Source organism: Pelophylax lessonae (genome assembly GCF_965119305.1).
Source record: "Pelophylax lessonae genome assembly, chromosome: 12".
NCBI lineage: Eukaryota > Metazoa > Chordata > Amphibia > Anura > Ranidae > Pelophylax > Pelophylax lessonae.
In genome coordinates, this window is record NC_138779.1 from 165,813,914 (window position 1) to 165,833,413 (window position 19,500).

Consider the following 19,500-nt stretch of genomic DNA (forward strand, 5'->3'; position numbering starts at 1 on the left):
AACGCTGTGCCCGTCGGTTCGTCTTCCCTATCTGGGTATGATTCTGGATTCGGTTCAGGCAAAAGTCTTCCTACCGGAAGACAAGCTCAAAACGCTTCAGGACGAAGTCAGGTCCCTTCGGGACGTTCCGTGCTCATCCCTCCGGACGGGCATGAGGTGTTTGGGTTTGATGGTCTCGGCTTTCGAGGCGATTCCCTTCGCCCAGTTTCACACGAGGGATCTCCAGGCGGAGATCCTGTCCAGGTGGGACAGGCGACCACAATCTCTGGATCTTCAGATCTCGTTGAGTCTTCGCACGAGAAGGAATCTTCTATGGTGGCTGCAGTCCCCGGCGGTGTCGGGGGGCAAGTTTTTTCGTCCCTTTTCGTGGACGGTGATCACCACGGATGCCAGCCTGTCGGGCTGGGGTGGTGTTCTGGGCATTCTGTCCACCCAGGGTACTTGGTCGGAGGAGGAATCCTCCCTCCCGATCAACATTCTGGAATTGCGGGCGATAAATCTTTGCCTTCAACGTTGGACAGACAAGCTACAGGGCTGTCCGGTTCGGGTTCAGACGGACAATGCCACAGCGGTGGCCTACATCAACCACCAGGGGGGCACCAGGAGTGCCCGAGCGGCTCGGGAAGTAGCCGATATTCTGTCTTGGGCCGAGACGCACGTCCCGGCGATAACGGCAGTTCACATTCCGGGGGTGGAGAACTGGCAGGCGGATTATCTAAGCCGCCAGACTCTGGACCAGGGGGAATGGTCGCTCCACCCGGAGGTCTTCCAGATGTTGTGCGTGAAGTGGGGTCTTCCGGATGTGGACCTGTTCGCGTCTCGTCTGAACAACAAGGTGGGAAGGTTCGTGGCAAGGACGCGCGATCCTCGGGCAGACGCGTTAGTGGCTTAGTGGCATCCGTATCGGCTGATGTATGCATTCCCACCAATTCAGTTGCTGTCCCGGTTCCTTCGCAGGTTGTCCTCGGAACCGAGAACGGTAATTCTGGTGGCGCCAGACTGGCCCCGCCGGTCTTGGTACGCAGACCTCGTGAATCTGGCGGTCGACGCTCCATGGCGTCTGCCTCTTCGGGAAGATCTTCTGTCTCAAGGACCGATATTCCATCCTGCTTTACAGTCGCTGGCTTTGACGGCCTGGCTGTTGAGACCGAGGTCCTGAAGGATAGGGGTCTCTCTCCGGAGGTCATTCATACTTTGATCAATGCTAGAAAGGCCTCTTCGGGGAAGATATACTACCGTACTTGGAAGGCCTACTTTGCCTGGTGTGAGTCCAGGGGGTATTCCCCTCGCTCATATTCGGTTTCGAGAGTGTTGGCTTTCCTTCAAACGGGCGTGGACCAGCGTTTGGCGTTGGCCACGATTAAGGGTCAGATTTCTGCTCTGGCCGTTCTTTTTCAGCGCCCTGTGGCGTCTAATTCTCTGGTTAGCACCTTTGTTCAAGGGGTGCGGCACCTGGTCCCTCCTCGGAGGGAGCCTTTGCCTCCATGGGACTTGAACCTTGTTCTGTCCGGGTTGCAACATGCTCCCTTTGAAAAGATCAGGGAGATCTCGTTGCCTCTGTTGTCCAAAAAGGTCGCCTTTTTGGTGGCGATCACTTCGGCTCGCAGAGTTTCGGAGCTAGCAGCTTTGTCGTGCAGGTCTCCGTATCTGGTACTCCACTTGGATAAGGTGGTCTTGCGACCTAATCCTTCTTTTCTTCCGAAAAGGGTTTCGGAATTTCACCTCAATGAGGACATTGTCTTGCCTTCGCTTTGCACGAAGCCTAAGCTTCCGAAGGAGGTGGCTTTGCATTCCTTGGATGTTGTCAGGGCGATCAGGGTTTACCTGAATTCGACAAAATCCTTTAGCAAGACGGATTCTCTCTTTGTCCTTCCTGAGGGACCTCGGAAGGGCATGGCGGCATCGGCTTCTACCATCGCCAAATGGATCAGACAGACCATTGAGCAGGCATATGCTTTGAAGGGAAAAGTTCCTCCTATGCCTGTGAAGGTGCACTCTACTAGATCCCTGAGTACGTCTTGGGCCTGTCATCATCGGGCCTCTGTGGCCCAGGTGTGTAAGGCGGCGACTTGGTCGTCCGTTCACACCTTCTCAAAATACTACAAAGTGGATGTTCAGGCATCGGCAGATGCTTCCTTTGGCCGCAAGGTTCTTAGTGCGGCAGTACCTTAAGGTCCCTTGTTTTTTTGGGCCCTTGGCTGTTTGGGATGTTTTTATTCCTAGGTTATTTGTTCTTCCTGGGTTGTTGCTCCTGTTGAGCAAGCTTTTTTTCATGTTGCCCAGTTGGTTTCCTTCCTTTGGTAAGGTTACTTTCTCTGATGTGGAGACGGCGTTGCCTTAGGCACGGCTGCGTTTCCCACCCCTCATGTTTGCACTGCTTTGGGATGTCCCCATTGTGACGAATATGAAGAGGCGGCGACTGTCGGAGGACGTAAGAGAAAACGGAATTTTTGTAAAATCTTACCTGTAAAATTCCTTTCTCTGAGTCCTCCGACAGTCGCCGCCCCCGCCCCTCTTTTGGGGTTTGTGTATGTACTCTACTGCTATTCTACTGAAACTGAGGTATGGAACAGGAAGCAGGAGGGTAAAGACTGAGGGGACCACCCCCTGGGGTGGGATATGTTAAAAGCTTTAATATTGACATATTCTGTTGCCTAGCTATTCCTACGGAGCAAAGTCTAATACCCCATTGTGACAAATATGAAGAGGCGGCGACTGTCGGAGGACTCAGAGAAAGGAATTTTACAGGTAAGATTTTACAAAAATTCAGTTTTTCTCTTATGTCCTCCGACAGTCGCCGCCACTTCATAATCTTCACTAATGGGGTAATTGACCTTTTCTCCGCAGGAGTAGCTAGGCAACAAGATTTGTTAATATCAAAGCTTTTAGCATATCACACCCCTAGGGGGTGGTCCCCTCAGTCAATACCTCCCTGCTTCCTGCATTCTCAACTCAGTTTCTAATGCCTAGTTTAGGAGTAGCTGGCTGATCCTGTGCTGGGGCTTTCAGTCTCAGCCTTCTATCCTCTTTTTGATTTTATTTGGAGTATTTTTCTCTTTCTTTTACTTAGCTGTTCTTTTTATCAGCATTAGTTTAGTTTCTTCGGATGAAGATGATCATGCGGAGCTGGGTCTCGGACTGGCCACCCTGGATCCCAGGGTTCAGGGCCAGGGGCTTCCCAGCCTGCCATCGAGCGTTCAGCTCAGGTTTCCCTGGCATATTGAACAACCCATCCCTGTTCGCTGCAGGGATGCTGTCTGTGAGGTGGCTACCTCACCGGACGCCATTTGCGGTTTCGCACCGCAGTTCCACTGCGTCCTGACTGCGACACTCCCTGTCCTCAGTGCAGCGGTTTGGTCGCTGGAGAAGGCTCCCCACGCCATCCGGACTGGTAAGTGCATTTCTATGTGGGGACCTGTCTGTTTTGGGTGTCAGTCTGTGACTGTGTGACCCTGCATGTCTGTGTATCTGCTGAGCTCCCTGTCAGATTCCTGTGTGGAATAGCTGCCTTTCTGTGGGCTGCGGGGGGGGGGGGGGTCTCTCCCGCTCTGCTATGTGAGAGTATGCGGCAGACTGAGCTTGGACATGCTGTGCGGCGGCCGCTACTGCGTCCCGCCATTTTTTTGCGGCAAAATTATGGTGACCGGCCCTGTGTGGTACGGCGCGGTGTTTTGGCGCCAAACGCCGCCATTTTGGCGGCGATCGATAGTACAGCCACATGTCGGCGCCATTTTCTCATTGCCTAAAATGCCTAAGCCGAGCGGCCATGTTTGTGTAGCCTGCATAGGCTTTATAGGGCGGTCAGTCATTGCATCACTTCCTTTTGCTCTGGAACAGCGATCGGTGGCAGCAGCCTGTGTGGTCTCTCCAGGTTTTTACCTTTACTTTTTCCTGTAATTCCTTGCTCAGTGTCCTTATCCCTGTGGGGGTCGGTACATACAGTAGTGTGCGGTGGGCTGCGCTCGCCGCGGTCTTAAAGGGGCAGTCCTCCTTTTTTCAATAATTGCTGGGGCATGGATTCTCAGGATTGCAAGTTTCCTCCCACCCTTGTGGGGGCCAAGGGGCTGCTGCATTCCCCGAGGGGGCTGATCTGGCTGCTATTGTGGCGAACCTGGCTTCTCAGGTGCAGATGCTAATGGCTGATCGATCCGCAAAACGGCCCAGATTGTCTATTTCCTCTGATTCAGAGTGCGATGGGGCTGCTATGGCTGGAATGCCCTTCTCAGGGTCTCGCTCATCTTTGGACCTTGGGGGGTCTGAGGGGGAGGCTGAGGTGGAAGGGGTTGATAGTTCTCCCCCTGGCTCGCCTGAAGAGCTTGCACTCATGGATGAGTTGGTTGCTTCTATCAAGGAAACGATGCGTTTGCAGGATGAACCATGTCCTCCTGCTTTGATGTCCTTTTATGGGACGCAAAGGAAATGCAAAACAGCGCAGGTTTTTCCCTGCCCTGCGGAATTTCAGCACGCTGTTGATGAGCAATGGCGCAATTTAAAGAAGCCATTTACTGTGCCAAGTAGGTTCAAGCTGCGTTATCCCTTTACACCCACCACTGATGAGCGTTGGTGTGTGCCGCCTCAGGTGGATCACGCGGTGGCGGTTTTGAACAAATCCACTGTGATCCCTGCTGAGGATACCCCGGTGTTCTGGGACCCTACGGACAGGAGATTGGAGTCTCTTGCCTGTCATGCTTATACGGTTGCTGGTTCTATGCTGAAGCCTATTTTTGCTTCCATTTTGGCAGCCCAGGCTATTGCGGATTGGGCACAGGTGCTCAGGCGCACCCTGGTGGCTGACTCTGCTCCACCGACAACATTGGCTATGGTGGATCAAATTCATCAGGGTGTCATGTATTTTTGCGATGCGGACTTGGATTTAGTCCCTTTGGCTGCACGCCTCTCAAGTGTGGCGGTATTGAACCGTCGCCTGATATGGCTGAAATGTTGGTCGGTTGACCAATCATCTCGCAAGACTTTAGCTAATTTGCCCTACGCGGGATCTCGCCTTTTTGGCGAGTCTTTGGATACTCTGATAAAGGGAATTTCAGGGGGTAAGAGCACTCTCTTACCCCAAACTCACAAGAATAAGTTTGTTCGCGGTAAGAAGAATACTTCGTTTAGGCCCTCTCAGGGGTCCTTTCGTGCCTTTCGGTCGCAATATAAGGGCAAGCCCTTCAAGGGCCAAGGCTCCCAGAAAAAGCCGTGGGCGGGTAAGCAGAAGTCCGGCCAGTCCGGGTCCGCTGCCCATGCCAATTTGGCCTGAAGGGGCGCCCTCACCCGGTTCCGGGGTGGGGGGACGTTTGCTCGGTTTTCTTCAACCTTGGCTGGCCCGCATTCGGGACAGGTGGGTTCAGGAAATCGTTCGATCTGGATACAAGATCGAGTTTCTCTCTCGGCCGGCGGGCAGATTTTTTCCCTCAAATCTTCAGCTGTCTCCGGAACGCTTGCAGGATCTGCACCTGGCGGTGCGGGATCTGCGGGCCCAGGGAGTGGTGGTTCCGGTACCTCATCGGGACAGATTTCGGGGGTTCTATTCCAATCTGTTCACTGTGCCCAGAAAGGAGGGCAAGGTACGTCCGATTTTGGACTTAAAAGCTCTGAACCGCTTTGTGCGGGTTCGCAAGTTCCGCATGGAATCCCTGCGCGCTCGGTGGTGGCTGCCCTGGTTCCGGGGGAATTCATGGCCTCCATCGACTTGAAGGATGCGTACCTTCACATCCCCATTTTCGAGGGTCACCAGAGGTACCTTCGATTCGCCATTGTGGAGGATCATTACCAATTTGTGGCGTTACCCTTTGGTCTCGCTTCGGCTCCGCGGGTTTTCACCAAGGTGCTTGCGCCGGTCCTGGCTTTGAGAGCCCAGGGCATCTCTGTCCTGGGGTATCTGGATGATATCTTGATTCGGTCTGCGACCAGTCAGGGCCTGGTGAACGACCTGTCCATCACGATGCAGACTCTGCAGGAATTCGGTTGGACGATAAATTTTCCGAAGTCAACGCTGTGTCCGTCGGCTCGTCCCCCCTACCTGGGGATGATCCTGGACTCTGTTCAAGCGAAGGTCTTCCTGCCGGAAGACAAGCTTCGGACACTTCAGAACGAAGTCAGGTCCCTCAGGGACAATCAGTTGTCGTCCCTCCGGACGTGTATGAGGTGCCTGGGGTTGATGGTCTCGGCTTTCGAGGCGATTCCCTTCGCCCAGTTTCACACGCGGGATCTTCAGGCGGAGATCCTGGCCAAGTGGGACGGCGTCCGCAATCTCTGGATCTGCGGATCTCATTGAGCCGCCTCACCCGAAGGGGTCTTTTATGGTGGCTCCAGTCCCCGGCGGTGTCGGGGGGCAAGTCCTTTCGTCCTTTGTCGTGGACGGTAATCACCACGGTAATCACCTGTGGGGCTGGGGTGGTGTTCTGGGCGTTCTGTCCGCCCAGGGAACTTGGTCGGAGAAGGAATCCTCCCTTCCGATCAACATTCTGGAATTGCGAGCGATAAATCTCTGCCTTCTGCGTTGGATGGACAGGCTTCAGGGCCGTCCGGTTCGGGTGCAGACGGACAATGCCACAGCGGTGGCCTACATCAACCACCAAGGGGGCACCAGGAGTGCCCGAGCGGCTCGGGAAGTAGCCGACATTCTGTCTTGGGCCGAGATGCACGTCCCGGCGATATCTGCAGTTCACATTCCGGGGGTGGAGAACTGGCAGGCGGATTATCTGAGCCGCCAGACCCTGGACCAGGGGGAATGGTCCCTTCACCCGGATGTCTTTCAGATGTTGTGCGCGAAGTGGGGTTCCCCAGATGTGGACCTGTTCGCGTCTCGTCTAAACAACAAGGTGGAAAGGTTCGTGGCAAGGACGCGCGATCCTCGGGCAGACGCCTCAGACGCGTTAGTGGCGCCCTGGCATCAGTATCGTCTGATGTATGCCTGTCCACCGATTCAGCTGCTGTCCAGGCTCCTTCGCAGGTTGGCCTCGGAACCGCACACGGTGATTCTGGTGGCGCCAGACTGGCCTCGCCGGTCTTGGTACGCAGACCTCGTGAATCTGGCGGTCGACGCTCCGTGGCGTCTGCCTCTTCGAGAAGATCTCCTGTCTCAAGGACCGATATTCCATCCTGCTTTACAGTCGCTGGCTTTAACGGCCTGGCTGTTGAAAGCCAGGTCCTGAAGGATAGGGGTCTCTCCCCTGAGGTCATTCCCACTTTGATTAAGGCTAGAAAAGCCTCTTCGGGGAAGATTTACTACCGTACTTGGAAGGCGTATTTTGCCTGGTGTGAGTCCAGGGGGTTTTCTCCTCGCTCATACTCGGTATCGAGAGTGTTGGCTTTCCTTCAAACGGGCGTGGACCAGCGTTTGGCGTTGGCCACGATTAAGGGTCAGATTTCTGCGCTGGCCGTTCTCTTTCAACGCCCTGTGGCGTCTAATTATTTGGTTAGCACCTTTGTTCAAGGGGTGCGACACTTGGCCCCTCCTCGGAGGGACCCTTTACCTCCATGGGACTTGAACCTTGTTCTGTCCGTGTTGCAGCATGCTCCCTTTGAGAAGATCAGGGAGATCTCGTTGTCTCTGTTGTCCAAGAAGGTTTCCTTTTTGGTGGCGATCACTTCGGCTCGCAGGGTATCGGAGCTGGCGGCCTTGTCCTGCAGCTCTCCCTACTTGGTGATTCACTTGGATAAGGTGGTCTTACGACCTAACCCTTCTTTTCTTCTGAAGAGGATCTCGGAATTTCACTTCAATGAGGACATTGTCTTACCTTCGCTTTGCGCGAAGCCTAAGCATCCAAAGGAGGTGGCTTTGCATTCCTTGGATGTGGTTCGGGCGATCAGAGTTTACCTGTCGTCAACGAAATCCTTTCGCAAGTCGGATTCTCTATTTGTCCTTCCAAAGGGACCTCGGAAAGGCATGGCGGCGTCGGCTGCTACCATCGCCAAATGGATCAGACAGACCATTGTGCAAGCCTATGCTTTGAAGGGGAAGGTTCCTCCTTTCCCTGTGAAGCGCACTCTACCAGGTCTCTGAGTACGTCTTGGGCCTATCGTCATCAGGCTTCTGTGGCCCAGGTGTGTAAGGCGGCGACTTGGTCGTCCGTTCACACCTTCTCAAAATTTTACAAGGTGGATGTTCAGGCATCGGCAGATGCTTCCTTTGGCCGTAAAGTTCTTAGTGCGGCAGTGCCTTAGGGTCCCTTGTTTGGGTCCTTGGCTGTTGGGGTGTTTTTACCCCTAGGTTACTTGTTCTTCCTGGGTTGTTGCTCCTGTTGAGCACGTTTTTCCTGTTGCCCAGTTGGTTCTCTTACTTTGGTAAGGTTCTTTTTTCTGATGTGGGTACTGCGTTGCTTTAGGCGCAGCTGCGTTTTTCCCACCCCTCATGTCTACACTGCTCTGGGACGTCCCCATTAGTGAAGATTATGAAGTGGCGGCGACTGTCGGAGGACGTAAGAGAAAACGGAATTTTTGTAAAAATCTTACCTTAAATTCCTTTCTCTGAGTCCTCCGACAGTCGCCGCCCCGCCCCTCTTTTGGGGTTTGTTTATGTACTCTACTGCTATGCTACTGAAACTGAGTTGAGAATGCAGGAAGCAGGGAGGTATTGACTGAGGGGACCACCCCCTAGGGGTGTGATATGCTAAAAGCTTTGATATTAACAAATCTTGTTGCCTAGCTACTCCTGCGGAGCAAAGGTCAATTACCCCATTAGTGAAGATTATGAAGTGGCGGCGACTGTCGGAGGACTCAGAGAAAGGAATTTTACGGTAAGATTTTACAAAAATTCAGTTTTTTTTTTTTTTTTGGGTTGAATCAGATGGACTTGTGTCTTTTTTCAACCTGACTAAGGCCCCTTTCACACACTCCGTCTGTCGGACTGAGTCCGTTTTTCTCAGCGGGGGATCGATATGCCGATTCCCTGCTGAGCAGGAGGATGACAGCTGTGTCTCCGCGCTGTGTGCGGAGACACAGCAGTCAGTTCCACATGCATCTCTATGGTTCTCATCCAATCGCTGGACGGATGGAAAATAGGGTTTCCATCCATCCAGATTTGACGGATCGGACATCCGATGCCCCATAGGGATGCATGGGGGGGGACCATTCAGATCCGCCAAAAAAAACGGACAGGCGGATCTGAGCGGGTCCGCCTGTGTGAAAGAGCCCTAAATATGTAACTGCACTGTATACACCAACACATAACACACACACTGCAATGTATACACCTACACATGACACACACATCCTGCAGTGTATTCACCAACATGGCATATACTGCAAGGAGGAATCCAGTGCATTAAACTGCAGCCTTTGTGTTACACACTACAAGGCGGAAACATGGGTAGTGCCCTGCTTGTCATGCGTTACATGCACACTACAGTGTTGGATCATACGTTGCTCTCTGCTTATAATGTGTTGCACTCACGCTACCATGTTGAATCACGGGGAGTTCTCTGCTTGTCATGCGTTGCACTCACACTACGGTGTTGGATCATGTGGAGCTCTGTGCTTGTAATTCGTCGTTCTCTGCTTGTCATGCGTAGTTCTCTGCATGTATTGGGTTGCACTCACACTACAATGTTGGTTCATGGGGAGTTCTCTGCTTGTCATGCGTTTTTCTCTACTTGTCATGTGTTGCAGTAACACTACAATGTTGAATCATGAAGTTCTCTGCTTGTCATGCGTATTTCTCTGCTTTTCATGCATTATACTCACACTACAAGCCAGACTCATGTGGCATTAATGTAAAATGTTCATTGTAGATGGCGAGCTTGAGACCCCCAGAGCCTTTCCAGCTACACTGACAGTTCCAAAAGAAAATTGTGATGCAAACCATCTAACTCCTGCGCTCAGATACAGGGCTCACACTTCACTCCTATCACAGGACTCCTACTTGGCATCCTCCATGGCAAGGCCTTGCTGCCCACTACGACCTGGGTGGTCGACCACAAGCTACAAACAAAAACAAAGAGGGCGCACTGGCCTAGCGCATTATCCTCAATAGGGCTTTATTAATATCAAGTAAAAATAAATACTCACAAACATTGGTTGTAAGCCAGCATATCAGATACATATGACACAATCCATCAAATGACAGTCCACAGTCAAGTTAGTTGACGGCTAATGCGTTTCGAGGCTTCGCCTCTTCATCAGAGCCAAAAGACCCTACCTGGACCACCGGTTTATAAAGCAAGAGTGATTAATGTTGGGCCTATGAAATTTGAGAGAGGCTCCGCCCCCATGGGAGTGGTTACACCAAAAGTTAACCCTAGCCACTCTCATACCTATACACTTTTTCATCAACCTATAAGTGCTGGTTAGAACCAATATCATATATACATCCTAGTGCTGCCAGTACAATATACAGTTAGGAGCAGCATACATATGATGAACTATAAATCCATACTTCCAGAAGCTCTGCTTCTTGAGCTAGGAAAGAAGGATCATCCAATGACTCTGAATACAGTGTCCTTCTGAGTGATAACTACATATTCAGTATGGATATTGCCATCCTGGGTATAAAACTGGGATCAAATCTACAAAAGAATCAAATACAGTATCTTGGTCTCATTGTCTCCAGCCTCCTCTAATACAGACAATAGGGTGGATGGTTTTAACGGTGAAACTTTTTCATAGTTAGAGTTGTAAATAAATAATACATATTTTGTAAACCTTTCATTAGACAAATATTTAGTTTGGCTGTTTGCAAAATTTGCTGCACAGAATGTGGGATCGTAAAAGTGAAATAATTGACCAAGCTAGTGTCTGTAACTTTGTCTAGTAGCACGTAGCATACAGCTACTGCTCTGATATAGCTGGGTGAACCCTTTATTACTGGGTTCAGCTTGCATGAAATATATCTCAATCGCTTTTTTTTTTCTATCATGCTCTTTGTGTAAGAACTCCAGTTTCATGTTTCAAAAAGACAATCTTTTCCTGGCAATGTTATAATTTGTGTTTGCTTGCTCTGTTGTTTTAGCAAGATAACAGTCCTTAGTTTCCATCTTACATTATTTTCCTGATGTCACAACATAATATATTATAATAATACTGTGCGGCCATGCAGAGATGTCCCTAAGTTCATGGTTCTTTTGAGCTTACCACTGCACTTACAAGGAAAAGGGACACATCATTTTACAAGCCACACTTTCTGCTTTGGATTAAAAAATAAGAAAAAAACAAAAAGTACTAAAATTCTATATATGAAAGAACAGAAAAATCATCAGCCAGATCAAAACTATAAAACAGCTGGCTTCAGGTGGCATCTATCCTAACAGGGTGTGTGGATGTGGCATGATGGGTCTGTTATATTTTAATTGTATTTTTTACTGTCACATCAAGTTATTATCAGACCTGTAGATTTCATTTTTATTTAAAAAGTTCTATTGTATCTCGTCCATCCAGGCTAGTGATGGTGAACCTTGGCACTATAGATGTTTTGGAACTACATTTCCCATTATGCTCATGCACCCTGCAGTGTAGTTGAGCATCATGGGAATATATAGTTCCAAAACATCTGGGGTGCCAAGTTTCGCCATCACTGATCTAGGCTCTGTTAAGTGTTATGTAGTATACCCACCTCATCTTGAATTAAAGTAACCTCATATTACAAATGTTTCCAATAACCTGTATTTCACTTCCAACCAAAGGTTTTCTAAACCAATTAAAAAATATCTATATCATTAATATAATTGTTAACATATTCTCAGAAATTAATAATCAAGTGATAATCTCAATATCACACCCTTTCTCTAATTGCACAGATATATCTCCTTAAAGGAGGAACGTTTTACCTAATTTTCCTTTTTTAAATGCACTGTTTCCACTATCAAAAGATGTTTTGCAATGTTTGGAAAACAGATTCAAAATAACTGTGATCACATTGTTTATCGGATTAATTAACCCAGCACATAATTTTATTGCATGTAGTCATAGCATGGTGACCTTGCCAGTGTTATTACTTGTGCCTCATCCAGCACATTCCTTTTATGAGAAAGGGAGGTGGGAGCATCTGCACAGGATTAGCAATGGACACAAAAGATGTAGGACTAAAAGCCCCAGCCTACCCATTCACACACATACAGGGTTATGTCTCGAAAATCGCTTACTTTTTTCCCATTTTTACACAACACGTGCATATCATTCTCTCACTTTCTTTTAACTCCCTTCAAAATGTCCTTGCTTAAGTTAGTTTTATCTTCCTAAATTCTGCTTTCCTTATTTTATTATCTCCTATCCATGTGCATCCCATGTACTGTAATTGTCTACTCAACTTACTCTAGCTCCTATGATCGAGACGGACAGCCATAGTGCTCATCCCATTTCTCTTCTCTGACCACACATAAAGTATTCTGTTTTGGCCAGGACCAAAAATGTTATTCCTATACAATTTGACTCTCATTTCTCTGTTTTGACTTTTTCTAATGCTTTGGAATGTACTAGTTGTGGTGCCTGACCAAAAAATTCATTCCACAACTTAAGTGGGGTTCCACCCAAAAATGGAACTTCCGCTTTGAGGCTTCCTGACCCCCTGACATGCCACATTTGTCATGTCATGGGGGAGGAGGGGGGGCGGGTACCTAGTTTTGACAGGTACCCGCTTTCACTTCCGCGGCCCAAGCCGAACTTCCTACCCCCTCCCGCCCTGCAATCTTCTGGGACACGTCCCAAATCCCAGAAGATTGCCCGTCAACGCAGGACGCGCAGCGGGACTCGCGAATGTGCAGTACGCACCCGGCTGTGAAGCCGCAAGCTGTCACAGCTGGGTGCCCACACTAGAGATACTGGCACCGTGGGGAGAAGAGGGAGAGAACCAAGGCTCCCACCAGCCGCATCGCTGAACCGTGGGTGTTTTGTAGCTGCTGACTTTTAATAAACACAAAAATGGGTGGAACTCCGCTTCAGCATCAAAATTTCCTTTTATGTCTAGTGTTTTTTGTCTGTTACCCCTAATCCATCCTGCTCGAATAGATCGCTTTTTCTATAGCTGTTTATTCTGCATGATTCTTAGTCCCTGTGGATTTAGTAATCCTGTTACCTATTGCGGATCCCTGTCCACTTTAACAATTTAACTAGGGGCTCAGTATTGGCAGAACCAAACCTTCAGTTTATATATTCTTTAATGCTCTTCTTGCGCTGGCGATTTCTTACATAGTTACATAGTAGGTGAGGTTGAATAAAGACAATAGTCCATCCAGTTCAACCTGTGTAGGTGTGTGTGGCCGTAATAATCTCTCATACCCCTGAATGTTCTGATCCTGGAGATATATGTCTAAGAGTCTTTTGAAAGCCACCATACTTCCCGCAGAAACCACCTCTTGTGGTAGAGAATTCCACAATCTTGTAGCCCTAACAGTAAAGAACCCCCCACGTTGCCTGAGGTTAAAACGCTTCTCCTCTAATCGCATTGTATGCCCTCTAGTCCTCATGCAATCCTTCCGCTTGAATAGCTTTTTTTCTATGCTGAGATCACCATTGAGATATTTATAAATTGCTATCATGTCCCCTCTCAGGCGTCTTTTCTCCAGGGAGAATAAATCAAGCGATTGCAGACGCTCTTCATAATTAAGGTCCTCCAATCCCCTAATTCATTTAGTTGCCCTTCTCTGGACTCTCTCCAGCTCCAACACATCCCTCCTGAGGACTGGCGACCAGAACTGGACAGAATACTCCAGATGTGGTTGGACCAGAGTTTTATAAAGTGGAAGGATTATAGTTTTATCTCTGGAATACATCCCTTTCTTTATGCATGCTAATTTTCTGCCGCTTGACATTGCATGCTATTGCCTAGTCTATCCTCTACCAAGACTCCCAGATCTTTCTCCATTTTTGATTCCCCCAAAGGTTCCCCCCCTAAAGTGTATTGTGCTTTTATGATGTTAGTCCCCAAGTGCAAAACCTTACACTTCTCCACATTAAACCTCATTTGCCATGTCATTGCCCACTCTGTTATTTTGTCCAAGTCATTCTGTAGGATATCTGCTTCATGCTGTGCAGTTATTGCCCTGCCCAATTTTGTGTCATCTGCAAAAACTGATATAGAACTACTGATCCCGTCCTCAATGCTGTTTATGAATAAATTGAACAAGGTTGGTCCCAGGACTGAGCCTTCCGTATCCGAGAGCAAACCTTGCGGTCGATGCCTGCAGACCTTATTTTAAAAAATGAAGCGCTTGTGGGGAACTGTATCAAATGCCTTAGCGAAATCTAGGTACACCACATCCACTGGTCTCCCCCTATCTAGCTCACAGCTCACCTCCTTGTAGAATGTTAAGAGATTGGTTTGACAAGAACGCCCATTTGTAAACCCGTGCTGATTACTGCTGATGATGTTGTTGTCTTTAGCAAGCTCTACGATATAGTCCCTTATCATCCCCTCCAAAAGTTTACATACTATCGTATCCCTCTTTCCCTTAATTCATTTAATGTCCATAATGACTGGCCAGTCATTTTCTCTTCTCTGCTTGTGCATGTACCCTCTTGTTTCTAAACTAAAATTACAGAAGATGTGTGCTTCAAATAACCTGTGAACAGCACTATTCTTCCTTTTCTTATCTAGAACACTCCGATGGACTGTAGACAATGACAACATAACATCTAACTACCATTCAAAACAGTTTGATTAAGGGGAGTGAAGTAGGTATCCTTTATCCCGAAAATGCCTTACCAATCAAGGAAGTTGGAGAACTCAAATGTAAGCAAAGTGCTCACCTCAACTGGCTGATTATCACAAATTTCCAGATCGTCTCAAGTTGCTTGTTTTGGATTCTCAGGGCCACCTGTAAATCTCCTCCTAGGCAGCTTCTATCCTCATATTGATTAGTGGTTCCAAATTAATAATAATTAATAACTACTGCAGCAGGGAACAGACACAAAAGATGCAATCGGCATCTTTCCAAATAACTGTTCTGTTCATTTGGCGCAATTACATTTTTTTATACACATGCTTACGTAGGTATTACATTAATATTACAATTGTACTTATATGGTAACAAGGGGCGTAACATAGGTAGGCTAAATTCAAATCAGGACTCAAAAGAATGCAACATGTAATTGTAGCGCCCCCCAACCTCCAGAGGCCTGGTGGTGACCCCCAGAGACAGGGAGGGCCGACATTCCTCTTCAGGGTGCAGGTTGCTAGGCATAGTGGGTGGTGTACAAGATAGAAAGATGGGCGCCAGTCACTTTTATCCTTGAACAAAGAGACATTTATTTCTCACAACAGGAACAATGTGGGAGAGAGGGGTAGGGCACAGGACACCCTTAGTCAAAAAGGGCAGATTGGCAGACTCCTTAGACAAAAATGTAGGATAGGCAGACAGCCGTACAGAAAAAGAGCCTTTAAACTGAAACCAGCAATCTGTGCTTTGTAGCACAAGCTGTCTCCTATAGCAACAGTGTCCAACTCACGGAAGGTGCAGGAACTCTGTGGATGATTCCATCTTGACACTTTCCCAGGCTCTCCATGGTTCCCTAGTTCATGGCAGAGTCACCTCTGGTACTTCATCGCAGGCCTCCATCCTTTCCTTCATGCTTCCAGGCAGTATGCAGGCTCTCCCTTACAGAGCCCTGAGCACATGGCTAGGTCTCAGGCTTCAGGCCTACCTAGCAGCAGCTGTTCCTCACACACCCACCAAGAAAAGGGGTCTGGGTGGAAAGGACACAGATCACCGGACTTCCTCCAAAAAGGTAGCTTGCTCATCGATCATCGATCAGTGGGATTGGCAGAGAGAAACATACATAATCATAACCTGATTCACTGTAATTCATCACACTAATGCCAAAGGTAACTGTGCAACCTACTGACAGAAGGGAGAAATACAGCCAAACCAAGATTAGCAGGGAAATCCAATAACCACAAAGACTAAAAATCAGCCAGTCTAGCTACCACCTAGCACAACTAAATTTACTAGCAACCCTGCTTAGGACAAGGGTGATACATAATTAAAACCTTATTAGTGCCATGTGTGCAATACATAGGAAATGCATATGAAATAGAATACAGTTATATACAGAATATACAATTTACTTTACAGATATCTTAACCACCTCCCACCCGGGCCATTGTAAATATACGGCCGGGTGGGAGTCTCGTCCTTCTGAATGGACGTTCCGGAACGTCCTTCAGAAGGAGAGAGATCGCGCCGCCGCGGGCACGCGCAGCGGCGCGATCTCGATGTGCCTGTGTCCCTTGGACACAGAGCGACATCATTCGGCAGGAGGGCCCTGTGATTGGCCCTCCTGATCACATGACGGCTGTGTCCAATCACAGCCGTCATGTAATGTCAATAGAGCCGTTGTAACGGCTTCGATCTCTTCTCCTGACAGATCCTGTCAGTGAGGAGAAGAGAAGAGGATCGGTGCTGCTGCTGGGGTGATCAGTGAGTATTTCTAATTACTCACTGATCACAGGGAGGGTCTGTGCTGGTAATCAGATGATTGATTACCAGTACAGCCTTGGGGGGGGGGAGGGGTGCCACTAAGCCACCAGGGATGCCCACCCATGACCACCAGGGATGCCCACCATGGCCACCAGGGATGGCAAGCAGGGCTCAGAGAGCCCCCCAGTGCCCTCCCTATCAGTGTTGCCCACCAATGCCATCTATCAGTGCTGCCCACCAGTGCCGTTATTGCCATCTATCAGTGCCGCCCACCAGTGCCCATTACTGCCCACCAGTGCCGCCTATCAGTGCCCCCCATCAGTGCCGATCAGTGCCCCCCATCAGTGCCGATCATTGCCGCCCAACAGTGCCACCTATCAGTGCCCATCAGTGCCGCCAATCAGTGCCCATCAGTGCTGCCTATCAGTGCCCATCAGCGCTGTCTATCAGTGCCCACCAATGCTGCATATCAGTGCTATTTATCAGTACCACATATCAGTGCTACCTATCAGTGCCCATCAGTGCCACCCCATCAGTGTCTCCTCATCAGTGCCTGTCAGTGCGGCATCATCAGTGCTCATCAGTGCAGGAAAAAACATATCTATTTACAAAATTTTATAACCTAAACAAAAAAACTTTTTTTTTTTCTTCAAACTTTTCAGTATTTTTTTATTTGTGCACCAAAAAAGAAAAAACCTGACGGTGATCAAATACCACCAAAAGAAAGCTCTATTTGTGGGGAAAAAATGACACAAATTTGGTTTAGGTACAGTGTTGCATGACCGCGCAATTGTCATTCAAATTGCAACAGCGCTAAAAGCTGAAAATTGGTCTGGGAAGGAAGGGGGTTTAAGTGCCCAGTATTGAGGTAGTTAAAGTACAGGACACAAGCTAACCTTAAATTATCATTGTTACTTTGCTGTTAAATTGAGGAATCATGACGGCACAACACCCATGGTGTATGGATATGCTGCCTGTGTCCTGTACTGTATTTTAAGATATGGAATTTACAGGCAAGTCAAAATTCCTCTGTTGTTCAGAGACCAGCAATTGTTAGGGTGGAGTTTCAAAACATATTAACCTCATGCGGTAGGTTGTGTGCAACAATATGACACTCTAGATATTTTTTGTGATTCTTTCCTTCAGTTGTGTGATCTACAGTCTCTCCTAATGTATTCCAGCTTGTGAGCTTAGCAAATGAGGTGCAAGAATTCAGCCGATCCAAGAAACCGGAAGTGGGCTCATTTTCAAGTCACTCATCCATTGGCATGATAACCAAGATTCCCAGTCTGACTGAGGTTTTCTTGTACAGTTTTTGCTACATTGGGCTAATGACAGGTAAGTAAACAGTGTGTGCGTGTTTTTTGCATAATATGTGTGTGGGTGTATGTTTGTGTGTATGTATGTATATATACACACACTATATAAAATGTAAACTTGTCTAAAGTTGTATAAATGCAGTTTATACCCAGCAATTGGCCACAAGAAACCAACAGGCACATTGTCAGCATGATGCATTTGTTTTCAGTGCTAAGAATCCTGCACTAGGTGGTGGGGCCTTTGGTGCCAAAAACATCCTAGGTTCTGCAATGGGTCCCTGAATTATAAAGTATCTGTAACACTGAAGTATGGCCTAAGATGTAACCGTAACTCTAGCTAAAGTGATCTTTAACCACTTGCTGACTGGGCCATATTTGAATGACGGCTACAGTGCGGTTGACTAGTTCTGGGAGGGCGTTCTATGACGTCCTCCCGAAACTCACGCTTACCAGGCGCCCCCCCTGTGGCGCGTACCCAGAAGTATTCCTGATGACCTGGTGCATCACGGGTCAGGGTAAAGGGCCAATGAAAGTGGCCCTTTACCATATAATCACTTAGTCCAATGACCGAGAGATCACTTGTCAACAAACTGGCACATGTCCGGTTCAGCTCCTCCCCTCTCCTCACATTGACCAGTACAGTGTGTGTGAAGAGATACTCAATGTCCTTTTTTTTTTTTTTTTTCTCCCTACAGGGAGCTTTTCTACTTTGTGCACTTGTATGTTTTTTTTTTTTTTTCAGTATTAAAATTTCAGGACTCATAGCATTGACTTTAAATGGTCCAGCTGCAACATTACCTTCAAGAGCTCCAGTAGCCTTTTCTTCAATCCAGACAGTGTGTGGATTTATCTTGTTGTTCTGCCTAGGCCGGACGCTGTTGGTTGACAGTGGAAAAACCCCAATACTAGGGCGTATTCCTGCTTTGCTGCCTCTTACAAGACAGCCTCCCAGATTGATTTGGCCTTTGCCAACCCAGAGCTCTTGGCAGATGTTCTGGATGCAAGCTATTTACCCAGTGGACTTTCCGATCATAACCCCCTGGCTTTAGTGTTACGCTTGCCCTTTTTTTGTAATGCGTCTCTCTGGCATCTTGGTCCTCAGTGGGTCACCCACTCGGCTGTGGCGGATAGGGTGTCTCCACTGCTGACTGAGTTTTGGGAATTTAATGAAGGGTCCTCTTCTCCAGAGATGACATGACATGGGATGCCTTCAAGGCATACACCAGGGGCCAATACATGTCTTAAATTGCTGCGGTTAGGAAGGAATTGACTGCTACTACTCGTCTCTTCCAGCAAATGGTCTTTCAACACACGGACGTATACACCTCAGCTCCCACAGTTGAAAACTTTGATCGATTGTTGGCCTCTCAGCGGGAGCTACACTTACACTTGTCTGAGATTACTAGATTAGAGCTTTATAAGAATAAACAATGTTTTTTGAGCAGGGGGATAGGAACGGCCGGTTGTTGGCCCAGCATGATCATCCCCATATGTTAATTCCTGAAATTACCACTTCATCTGGTGAGTCTGTGACCTCCTCGTCGTGGGATTCTGGACTCATTCAAAACCTTCTTTAAGACGTTGTACTCTTCCACCTTTCCCTCTGATTTCCATCCAAAGGATATGCAGGGGCTTCTGGATTCTCTGGCACTTGGGTGGCTCTCCGATAGAGAGCGTAAGGCCTTAGTAGCACCTTTTACCGCTTTGGAGGTTTTGAATGCCATCCAGTCTTTCCCTTCGGGGAAAGCCCCGGGACCAGATGGCCTACCAATTGACTTCTATAAGTCTCAGGGGAAGTTTCTGGCACCACGGTTGGCCTCTTTATATAC

General features: G+C 48.3%; 1 protein-coding gene across 1 annotated transcript in view; it reads left to right on the forward strand.

Moving 5' to 3' along the window:
• The window catches only part of MBOAT7 (membrane bound acylglycerophosphatidylinositol O-acyltransferase MBOAT7), an 809,637-nt gene that overhangs the window by 394,611 nt on the left and 395,526 nt on the right, over positions 1–19,500 (forward strand). The window contains exon 4 of the mRNA XM_082273563.1: positions 17,534–17,690. Within this exon, the coding sequence (XP_082129689.1) occupies positions 17,534–17,690 (157 nt within the window). The remainder of the gene's footprint in view (positions 1–17,533; positions 17,691–19,500) is intronic.